The sequence below is a fragment of the Hyalella azteca genome, unplaced genomic scaffold (genome assembly GCF_000764305.2).
Source record: "Hyalella azteca isolate HAZT.00-mixed unplaced genomic scaffold, Hazt_2.0.2 contig3902, whole genome shotgun sequence".
In the NCBI taxonomy this organism is placed as follows: Eukaryota; Metazoa; Arthropoda; class Malacostraca; order Amphipoda; family Hyalellidae; genus Hyalella; species Hyalella azteca.
The window spans coordinates 691,472-703,679 of record NW_025934131.1 but is presented as its reverse complement, the minus strand read 5'-3'; the positions used below and the strand labels follow the sequence as shown (position 1 = coordinate 703,679).

General features: G+C 35.8%; 1 protein-coding gene across 1 annotated transcript; it reads right to left on the bottom strand.

The window, feature by feature from the left end:
* Positions 1-1,630: 1,630 nt before the first annotated feature.
* On the bottom strand, positions 1,631-11,490 carry LOC125177660. The gene is made up of 8 exons (XM_047879824.1): positions 11,418-11,490; positions 8,897-9,057; positions 7,590-7,670; positions 6,356-6,488; positions 4,570-4,697; positions 2,994-3,162; positions 1,926-2,442; positions 1,631-1,766 (listed from the first exon to the last, which is right to left on the bottom strand). The coding sequence occupies exons 1-8, from the start codon at positions 11,482-11,484 to the stop codon at positions 1,631-1,633; spliced, it is 1,392 nt and encodes a 463-aa protein (XP_047735780.1). The 5' UTR covers positions 11,485-11,490.
* Positions 11,491-12,208: the final 718 nt, after the last annotated feature.

Here is a 12,208-nt window from a genome sequence, read left to right as displayed (position 1 = left end):
TGTTATATATTTTAATTAATATTTCTGGAATATATGTATTGACCTTCGTTTGACATGAAGCTAAATGTGGATACAATAAATTAAAACATGTGTCTTTATATGACTTGACCTTGGATATATCTCTGTTGAAGATTCTATATTAACGGAGCATAACAATACAGGCATGTCAAAATTGTCAATAAAACTTTGTATTGAAGTCAATGGAACATGAAATAATAAATTTTCAACAAATGTTGAAACAAATGTTAAAAGATTGATTTCAATAAGGCCAAGGTTGATTTGAAATCGAAATTATTTAGAATGAGTGAGGTAAATAAAATGTCTTTACGTCAGCTAATTGGCTCAATTTCAAACGAGACAAATTAACTGAGGCAAGACATCAAAAGTTATTCACATATTTCAAATAAATTTCAAAACAATAACTTGCGAGTAAACAATGACAAGGAATTACGGTTCATTCAGTCACATAAAAGTTCCTGACTCCAAATGCTGTGTAGGCGAAATGAACCAAATGAAAGCTTGACAAACTCTTATAATATCCAAGATGATTTTGGCACATCTAAAATTCTCGTGATGCTGTTGAACAGTAGTAAAAGTAGAATATATAAGAACAACACATGTTTTGCAATGAAAATGTCAGTTAATGTTAATTACTTTAAGGACTATTTTCACTTCAACGCCGAAAGAAGTTTTTGTTGTGCGAGCTGACTGGCTAAGTAGACGCGCCACATACATCGAAGTGAAGTATCCTTATGAAGCAATAATTTTTCAAAGAGAGTTTCCTGCACTCTGATGTATTAGTCTTATAAATCTAAACTAGAAACTACCTACAGACTGCACCAAGTAATCATTACAGACTGCACCAAGTAATCATTACAGACTGCACCAAATAATCATTACAGACTGCACCATGTAATCATTACAGACTGCACCAAGTAATCATTACAGACTGCACCATGTAATCATTACAGACTGCACCAGGTAATCATTACAGACTGCTCCGAGTAACTGTCACAGACTGCACCAAATACTTAATACAGACTGCTCCGAGTAATCATTACAGACTGCACCAAGTAATCATTACAGACTGCACCAAGTAATCAATACAGACTGCTACAAGTAATCAATACAGATGGCTCCAGGTAATCATTACAGACTGCACCGAGCAATAATTACAGACTGCAGCGAGTAATCATAACAGACTGCACCAAGTAATCATTACAGACTGCTCATAGGTAATCATTACAAACTGCACCAAATAATTAGCATTCAAACCACTACGATTGGTAATCTCGAAAAGTTCACTACGTTGGTTAGGTCTAAATTTCTAAAGTAAAAATCCACTATAAGCTCAAGTGAAACCTAAATAAGATTTTTAATACTATTGACTATATCATAGAAATTGCCCATAAATACCCCAAGCAACAATCTTAGAAGCATAGTGACTAGTAGTTCTTCTATCAGGTATGTATATCATTGGAAAAATATCACCAGATTCAAGTAGCCGTCTATGAAGGGATGAAATTTAAAACTTTATTTTTTATCTTCATTGAGAAAATATAACTAAACGAGAATATTTATATCGGCGTAAGCAGTCTAGGTTTTGCCCGGCCAAGATGGCGTTCTAGAGTTAGTATGTATCATTGATACGCAGGAGAAAAAACGAACCAGAGAAGCCAGCAGGAAAAACACCAACGCTGGCAGTGCCATGGCGCTCGCCTGCATCCGTGACGCTGCGTTGGTTTGCATTGCCGCCGACTGTTCGCCTGGTAAGGGAGAATAAGTGATGCGTTAATACTCATAATCTTCGTTAAATATCCAGTGCACTTACGTCAGCATAATCAATCTTTATATCCTGCACTTGGATCAGCATAATCATCTTTAAATCCTTAATCTAGTTGCATCAGCATAATAATCTTTGAAACCTTAATGCACTAGCATCAGCATAGTCATCTTTAAATCCTGCACTTGCATCAGCATAATCATCTTTAAATCCTGCACTTGCATCAACATAATCATCTTTAAATCCTGCACTAGCATAAGCATAATCATCTTTAAATCCTGCACTTGCATCCGCATAATCGTCAATAAACCCTGCACTTACTTCAGCATAATCATCTATAAATCCTTCAATTGGATCAGCATAATCATCTTTAAATAGTGCACTTGCATCAGCATAATCATCTTTAAATCCTGCACTTGCATCAAGCATAATCATCTTTAAATCCTGCACTTGCATCAGCATAATCATCTTTAAATCCTGCACTTGCATCAGCATAATCATCTCTAAATCCTGCTCTTGCATCAGCATAATCAACTCTAAATCCCCAACACCCTTGCATATCATAATCATCTCTGCATCTTCCATGCACTGTGGTCGCACTACCAACATGTCCATCATGTTGGAACGCACGACATGCAACTTATAAGTTTGCCAATCTCCTGTTTTAAAGAGATTTGCAATGTGAAGATTTGATTATTTATTTAAGTTTATGGAAGAATAATTTTTTTAGTTTCTAACTAGTCGTTAGAATGTAAATAGCTCAACAAACCAATGAAAAATGTGCAGTCAAGTCATAGAAGGTTTTGTAATAGAAATGAAGAGGATAAATTGTAAATAAAAACTGACCCAAGTGACATGTTGCAAATTAATGCGTGGGTTTCCTCCTCCATACGCCAGAGCCTATCGCTAACATTAGCCAATTTCCCTAATCTTATTAGCATACTGCAGTCCTCGATTGCGTCGTATTCAGACCTAAGTCTATGAATCTCGGGAATAATGAGATAATAACTCACCATTAAGCACGTGCACACGTATACTTGTCGAGTTCATGTGTAGTATGATGTAGGTAGTATGATGTCGAGTGCAGGTGTGGTATGATGAGGTCATCATTTAATGACTCACCATTAAGCACGTGCACACGTATACTTGTCGAATTCATGTCCTGAGGAGAGCACGTGTAGTGTGATGAGGTCATCATGTAATGACTCACCATTAAGCACGTGCACACGTATACTTGTCGAGTTCATGTCCTGAGGAGAGCACGTGTAATCACCGGAGTCCTGCACTCGAGCGTTCCTGATAAGAAGATGGCTGCTGGTCGTGGGACCCTTCTCCACCACCAGGCTTATGCCGTCTCTGCTCGAGCTGTAGCTGATGCTCTGTATCATTGTCATTGTGGTTTGTTAATCCATATTTCGGGAAGAATTTTATCTGAATCAATGTTGTCATGGTTTATAGATTAAATTTTTAGGAAAAATTGTATTTATATCAATACAATTATGCTCGAGCTGTAGCTGATGCTCTGTATCATTGTCATTGTGGTTTGTTAATCCATATTTCGGGAAGAATTTTATCTGAATCACTGTTGTCATGGTTTATAGATTAAATTTTTATGAAAAATTTTATTTTATATCAGTACATTTATTTATGCTTTGCGCTCAGTATCGTAGTCGTCGTGGAAACTGAAATTTTCCTAAAAAATTTATTTTATATAAATTCTATTAGATCTTTTATTAGTGAATCTATTTTCATAACGAGAAAATAGGCAAAAATTACTGTTAATCTATGGAACCTAATTGAATGAATTGTACGAGTATATCAGAAAAATAGGAAGACTATTTTTATCTACATAAAAAACAAAGCAAGTAAAAATTTCTAATTTAGAAGTAATATTTTTAATAAACATAGAAGAACTGAAAAATTTGTCTTATTCTAAAATTCCCCACAATGAATTGTGTGACGACGCAATTCCATGCAATCGCCTGAATAAGCCTGCATTAATATTCAATTAATATTCATGACGCTGCAAAAACAAGCGTTCATCAATGCATTTCAGTGGTGATATCCTCATCAATAAATATGAATTGTTGTGTTGGCTGCAAGGCTCGTCTACCGCGCTTATAGGATTCCTTTGAATGGACAATGAGCAAAATTATGCAAAATTTATTGCTATCTTCGAGCCAATTTACGCAAGGCGCGCTAGCAATACCCAGCAAAGCCTGGACTTTCAGCAATAATTCGCAATAAATAATCCGTTCATTTTCTGACGTATAGGAAGTTAGAAAAATTAATTGAATTTATTAAAACATTGACGAATGTAAATATAAATGATGACCATATTTCGGTTCATGTGATGTAGTAGCCAAGTTTATTTTACTGAACCTTCTAAATCATTTTAAACTTTTGATCGAGATTTTGAACTTAATAACTTTGCATTTCCTAACAAATTCCAATCCCATTCAAGCGCCATTTTATAAAAAAGAAGCCACTATTTATTCCGAGCATTACATTGAAGAAAATAACCCGTACTGTGGTAGAAAGCTCTAAATTGCTTTTCCTAAATCTACAAATCCATAAAATAACTATATGAAATAATGATACTATTACAGAGAAAAGCAAAGCTGAGATTTGAAAATTTATCATAAGAAAACTAGGGCATGAATAAATAATAGGTGCTCTAGGTTGTTTAAACTAGGGCATGAATAGGGCATGAATAATTAGGGGTTTTAGCCTTTAGGTGTGTCTATTTCTATATAGGTGTTTATTTTATATATGAAATATTTTACCTTGTTTCGATGGAACCAGTAAATATAGGCCGGCGGCTCAGGTATGTCGTGCAGAACACACGTCAGGTTGATCATGCTGTGGCGCTGCACGTACAGGTCTGGTGAACCCAAGATCTCCACCTTGGGGGCTGGGAAGTGGGGAACAATTCGAACGCCTTGTATTATTTGTATTATCAGAGCAAACAGGATGATTCCACACATTAATCAATGATATGATATTCTAATTAAACATGCTGTGGCGTTGCACGTACAGGTCTGGTGAACCCAAGATCTCCACCTTGGGGGCTGGGAAGTGGGGAACAATTCGAACGCCTTGTATTATTTGTATTATCAGAGCAAACAGGATGATTCCACACATTAATCAATGATATGATATTCTAATTAAACATGCTGTGGCGTTGCACGTACAGGTCTGGTGACATTAGGGTCTCTACCTTAGGGGGTAGGAAATGGAAGATAATTCCGACGCATGATATTATTTCAACGGTAACAGAATAATACCATATATTCATAAATCAAGATTATATAGGCGCTGCCTCTGCAAGGTGGCAGGCTTGGTCTAAAAGAATTATGGCAAATAAGCAAATATTGTATTGGAATTGGATATTCTAAAAAATCATGCTCCGAACTTCGAACATGATGTACAATGAATCGTGCTCCGATTCCTCGACTTTTAACCTATCGTGAACAACAACTCCGACCTATCGAATATTCATTTAGATGTCGTAAAAGTCCTTCATTATGTTTGTTTTTAACTTGATAATAAAAAAAATTGCCTCAACTTTTTTTTGAGTGTCATATTAAGCACATAACATCCAGGCGTGTTGCTGCCAGAACAAAAACCTTCACTTGACGCCAGGCACTAAATATCGAGGAAGCATTGCACGCTTGCATTAATTTTGGTGTTCTTGAAAACTTAAATCCAAGGACAAGAGCTTCACAAGTTTGCGTAGAGCGTGCAAGAAATGTTTGTTTGGTTGTGACATGGAAACGTGACGCTTGACAATTAATAACTTACTGGCCAGTCACAAATAATAATTAACTGAGAGCTCGCTATCAAAAACACTTTGAAAACTCAGAGAACCCGCAATAAATAACACCGAAAACACACAATTAATAACACTGAGATCTTGTAATTAAAAACTAACTGAGGATTCACAATTAGCAATTCGTCGACAACTTGCAATTCCTAACTCACTGAGAGCTTTCAATTCCCAACTCACTGAGAGCTTTCAATTCCTAACTTGCTGAAAATTCGCGCTGAAAACTCGCTATTCCTAATCCACTGAGAATTCACAAAACCCAATTCACTGAAAAAACCCAATTCCTAATCCACTGAGAATTCGAAATTAATTATTCACTGAAAACTCGCAATTCCTAATCTACTCAAAATTCGAAATTAGTAACTCACTGAAAACTAATAATTTGTAACTCAGTGAGAATTCACAATTCCTAACTCACTGAGAACTCGCAATTAGTAACTCAAGTCATCAAGAACTCGCAACTCTCAACTCGCTAAGAACTCTCAACTCACTGAGAATTCTCAACTCACTAATAACTCTCAACTCACTAAGAACTCTCAACTCACTATGAACTGTCAACTCACTAAGAACTCTCAACTCACTATGAACTGTCAACTCACTAAGAACTCTCAACTCGCTAGGAACTCTCAACTCACTAAGAACTCTCAAGTCACTAAGAACTCTCAACTCACTAAGAACTCTCTACTCACTAAGAACTCTCAACTCACTAAGAACTCCTAACTCACTAAGAACTCTCAACTCACTAAGAACTCGCAGGTGCGTGGTGAAGACCTTGATTGGCTTGGTGCTGATCTGGCAGTCGTAGTGGCCCTCGTCTCGGGGCTGCACGCTGCGGATGGTGAGCGTCCACTGGTTTGTGCCATCCAGGTGCGTCGCCTTGACAATAAAACAAACAATGTTATTCCTTCGTAAATTGTCAATAAAACAAGCAATATTATTCATCCGTAAATGTTGAACGTCCACTGGTTTGTGCCGTCCAGGTGCGTCGCCTTGGCAATAAAGCAAACAATGTTCTTCCTTCGTAAATTGTCAATAAAACAAGCAATATTATTCATCCGTAAATGGTGAACGTCCACTGGTTTGTGCCGTCCAGGTGCGTCGCCTTGACAATAAAAAACAAGCAATGTTATCCCTTCGTAAATTGTCAATAAAACAAGCAATATTATTCATCCGTAAAATATTTTACGATTAGTTGTTGGTTCAGAGTCTTCTACATCGCGCACCGCAGGTGAGTTTTATTGGTTATAAAAAAATAAATTATGAGCGAAAAGAAAATATTGAAAAATTGTTTATTCTGTTGACATTTTCTTTCCCTGTCAGTTGTCTGTGGTCACTGAGCAAATAATACGAGTACATAAATGTCACTGAACATTTTATTATAACTGGCCATTAACGGCGATTTCATTCAATAAAGTGGATAAATTTTGAATTTTCAATACGTTATGGTATTATTTTTTCAATTTATTTATAAGAAGACTTAATTGCTAGAAATTATGATACTTCTCTGCATATGTAGTTCTGTAAAAAATTTCTTAGATAACAATATTAGTAATAATAATAATAAAGAAAATATTAATAATATTCATAATAATAATAGTGATAAGTTTTAATTAGAATATAATGAATACTTATACTACTGAATTAAATGTGACTCATATTGTTACTACACTATTGTAAATAACAATATGGTCGAACAAATTAATCTAAATTTTTGGCTTGATGGAATAGCCTGGCTAGTTGTAAGCAAGAAAAAGTGCTATATGTCAAACAAATGAAAAGCTTGCATGTTATTAATAACAACAATAATTTATTGGGAAAACTTTCTTTATTGAGAAGCTTGTCAAAAATGCTTATGGTCCCTAAAAAAGCACACCCACACAGTCACACGCAATTAAATTATAAATCATAAGCTTCATTCTAGTCACCGAAATCAGTAAAATATAAATAAAACAAATGATCCTGACCAGTTACACTGACCTGGTAGCGCAGGTCTGTCGTGTACGTGTATTTCCCGACTGTCAGAATCCGAAGATCACGCCCACGTATCCACGATATTTGCTGTGAAGAAATAACACATACAAAATATAAATAAGAGATAAACTACGCATATATTTAAAAAAATTTTTTTTTTCTCTAATACAAAATTATGATAAAAAGTAATATTTTTTTAACCATTCTTGAAACATTCACGAATTTTTCCGAAAAATTCCATTCGCATTATGCCAGAATTACGCACGATGGGAATAAAGTTAAAGTTACAAAATTCTTCCGGTTTACGCAAGTGTTAACGCGGTCGTCAACTATTTTTCGATATCGGATTAATTTTACCGTATCCCGAAATTTCAGTAAAATGAAAAAAATGCGTATGTGTCGTGTTGGCTGGTCAGAACGCGCAATTCATTAGGCATCTCATTTCGAGGATCAGAGCGAGCATCAGGTCCCACAATAGCAAGCCAGATAAAAGCGATACTATTACCACATGCAACGAGCATTGCATCAATTGGAAAAAGCTTTTTTAATCCTTGTAATCACACCAAGCGCGTCGCTGGCTCCAAAATAAATTAATCTTTGATTTCACTGGCTCATTAAAGCTGAATTTGAACTTAGAATTTATCTGCAGCTCCGAAATGTCCAATGCTTGATGAAATTTCTTTATTACCACGGGATGTTAGCAGCTGACATAATTTTTAAAGTTAATCTATTGTAATAATGATAAAAAGTTTTGTCTTAAAAAATTAATTAAACGAATTTCAAATGAATTTGGCAAATTTTGGAGAATATATCACTTCAGGAAAATTTCATGAAATGTTAGTTCGATGAGTGAAGGTTGCTCTACTGAATGTCTAATTGACATCGTGCTGATGAATTGGCAACCATTGAATAACTCGTACATCAGACCAAGTCCCACATGTTTTGACTCCTAACAGATCCTCATAGAATTACATCTTTCATTAACGGCCTGTGAAGTGCATTGAAAAGAGTAATTCAAAAGATTGTTTGATCCAATACCCACCGTTCTAATGCCGATGTTGCGCACTTGGCAGTGAAGTTCGGCGTTGCGTCCAACATGCGACGTGAGTACCCACCGTTCTGTTGCCGATGTTGTGCACTCGGCAGTGAAGTTCGGCGTTGCGCCCAACATGCGACGTGAGTACCCTGCACTCGGCAGTGAAGTTCTGCGTTGTGCCCAACATGCGACGTGAGTACCCACCGTTCTGTTGCCAATGTAGTGCACTCGGCAGTGAAGTTCTGCGTTGCGCCCAACATGGGACGTGAGTACCCACCGTTCTGTTGCCGATGTTGTGCACTCGGCAGTGAAGTTCGGCGTTGCGCCCAACATGCGAGGTGAGATTAGCTTGCATTGTCGAGTCGAAGTAGGGCTGGTTCGTGATGAGCGGCGGAGGAGGGATCAGAGTTTCGTGTGCCACTGCTGCAGAAAATATCCCTGTGGATGGACAGGAGGAAGAAAGTTTACTTACCTCGGAGAGTTTGTGTTGGAAGAAGTATAAGAGAATAACGAATGTGCCTAGGTAAAAATGGAGCTAGGGATAATAATACTGAACCGTGAAAAGATACGTTGGAAATTCAAATTTAGTTTATTTTATCCTAACTAAGGAAAGAAAGAAAAATTTTGCGGCCAACTGAAATAGAATTAAATAGAGTGAAACATGATTAATTTCTACAATACACTTGCAGATAGGTTAATTATAGGAAAATGATAAGCAGCATAGAGAAGTAGACAATATATAACATATAACAGGACGGAAAGTTATCCAAATATCATATTGTTCGTAAAAGAGAAGGAACAGTGAAGCGGCGCGTGAATGAAACTGAGAATTTAAAAAAAAGGACTTGCTGTAAGTACAATAAATGTACTTTCAATAAATAATTGCTGACAGTATAATAAATAAATAAACTGTGTTTATTAAAACCCGGCCATAAAACGCTGATATATAGAATTTTTAACAAAATTGGGTGACTCCAGAATACAGTGTAATAAACCTTAGCCCAAGTAAAATAATTCCATTGGAGGCTTAAATTCAGAAGCGGAAAAATGCATAGTGGCAGCAAGGAACGTCAATTATTACTGAAGAACGTCAGAGCATTGCCGAAAAATGTAAAATTAAATCAAAAACAAAAAGAAATCAATGACAGCACGCTCAACGAATTTCTTTTTAAACAGAGTGCGTGAATAAATTGTGATTATGAGTCATTAGTTTTAGCTCGGCTGCTCAATATTAATAAAGTGAGCAGGAAGAAATCGCGCAACGCTTTTGAAGAATAGGTCATATTCATTTTAATTTGCTGATCTTTCTTGAATCTATGAACACCGTTTAGTACACACCGGATGAATGTTAATGAATGGATGAATGTATAATAAAATAATGAATTCTGGCGCGTAAATCAATTTAGAAGATCTTGTTTCTGCTTCTTCATGATGAAAATAATCATCAAAATTAAAAGTGCAAAAATCCAAGTGAGGTTATATATTCAATTAAGTGAACTTGAGACAAGATTCCAACAGTATGCGTATAATGCAAATGTATTTCAATTGCAAACAATCAGCGGGAATAAAGTTTGGAATACTGCAAAGGATGAGAAAACCTGGGTGTTGAAAATGATAACTGAATGTATTCAGACATATTTCATTAAATCTGTACAGATTTCCGATAAAAAGTAGATCAATAGTGGCTTTCATAAGTTATCGATAACGGGGCACTAACGTGGAAAAAATATTTGCATAAATCCAAATACATTTAGGTTGGGTAATTCAATAAGTAAACTATTCATGCTACAGAACATTGATGATCATAATAAATTTCCTCACAGTCATTCATTGTTTTCATCGTTCTGAATGATCTTAAAGAATAGTCAGTGTATCAGTCTGGTATTAGAGTTTGATAGAATAAGAGAGTGGCTAAAAACTCGCAGTCACGGCAGCTCTGAACATCATGTCATGATCGATTATCCTCATTAACTGAGCTCCCAAGAAGGAAATAATTTGCAGTGGATTGACCCTCGGACCTCACTTCGATTCGTGTGAGGAAGTAAAGGCTTGGCTTCGAATATCAGACCAATATTTTCACCTATGAAATAAATTCTTGCTTTTATTCATAAAAAACACAAAAAAATAGTTTTCCGTATGTCCAACAAATTAGAGCATGAATATCGTGATATTTAATTTGCGCCAAATTAAATTATTGTCAAGATATTCAATAATCAACGTCATGAAGATTTTCGTTTCCATCTAGTTGATTTACAACATGTTTTGATATGCCCAGTTAACGTCGCAGATTTATAAATGTTATAAGTTACCTCATTTCAGTGATAACAGATAGCATGAGAATAAGAAATGACTGACTAAACATTCACTGTCTTTTAAATTATAAAACCTATTGTATATTTATAAAATGTATAATATCCGGTTGGCAACCTTAATAAAGTTTGCCTCATAAAAATGTCTAAATTAATTTTTATATAATGAAAAATTTTTACTTATCAAATAAGCAGTTGGTAAAGCAAACTTTATTACGGTTGCAACCGAATACTATTCAAAAGTTTAAAAATTATTGAAAGCTTCTACTTAGAATCCACGTTCTTTAAACCACTTGGCAGCTGCCTAGGCTGACTAGGCTCTCCGACTGCCGATGCAATGATAATGTAAGTCTTTGCCTGCAGTAAGTATGCAATGATAATGCAAGTGCCTCCCTCGCCATCAATTAGTATGCAATGATAATGCAAGAGAATCACTCACCATAAATTAGTCTGCAAATAATAGCGCACTAAGTGCATTTGATTACTCACCAGCCATAAGTAGAAGGAAGGAAGATGCTTTTGATATTTTGAACGTCATTTTTCCCAAAGATGTCATTTTTTTCTGAAAAATCGCTCTCGTTGCAAGCATTTTGCACAATATTATTATGAAGAAAACAACAAGTCTGTATTAAAAATTAGTAATTATGTGGTTTACCAATGACGTGTACTATAGCATTTATTTACTTCCTAATATAATTCGGCTTTGTTTAGATTTCGGTTTTGAGGAGAATGTACAATTTTCTTGCTTTGAATAAAATTCAACACAGATCTGAGTATGAACACAAAAAATCAGACCTTTCACTATAAAAAGAAAATTTTATAGTCACGGATAATGGAGGCAGAGATAAGGCTCATTGAGTGGCTCACTCTGCATCCCGAGCGCCCGAAGCTTCTTATAAGAGTAGCGGTAGGCCTGAGATCCTGAACTGCTTTTTCAAGCGTCCTTCTGACATCAGAAGGATATTTCCCCAGGCCAGGCTAAAGCTACTAAGCCGGTATAACAATACACCACGAGATTGAATTTAATCTTTTCTGACTGCCGCTCCTGAAGTAATCTTTTCTTAAATATAAATGAGAATTATCTTAATTTCTGGTCATTATTTTTTTAAGTGCTATTTACCATGTGCGAGGTAAAATTATATACTATTTTTCATTGTAAAAATGCTCATCGTTCACTCCACTCTCGTTCCTATCATAATATTTGGACTAACAGACCATGAACTGCATTACTCTGGAGGTCAAGCGTTGCAATGGTCCGGAATTTGTCAAGTTATCTGACG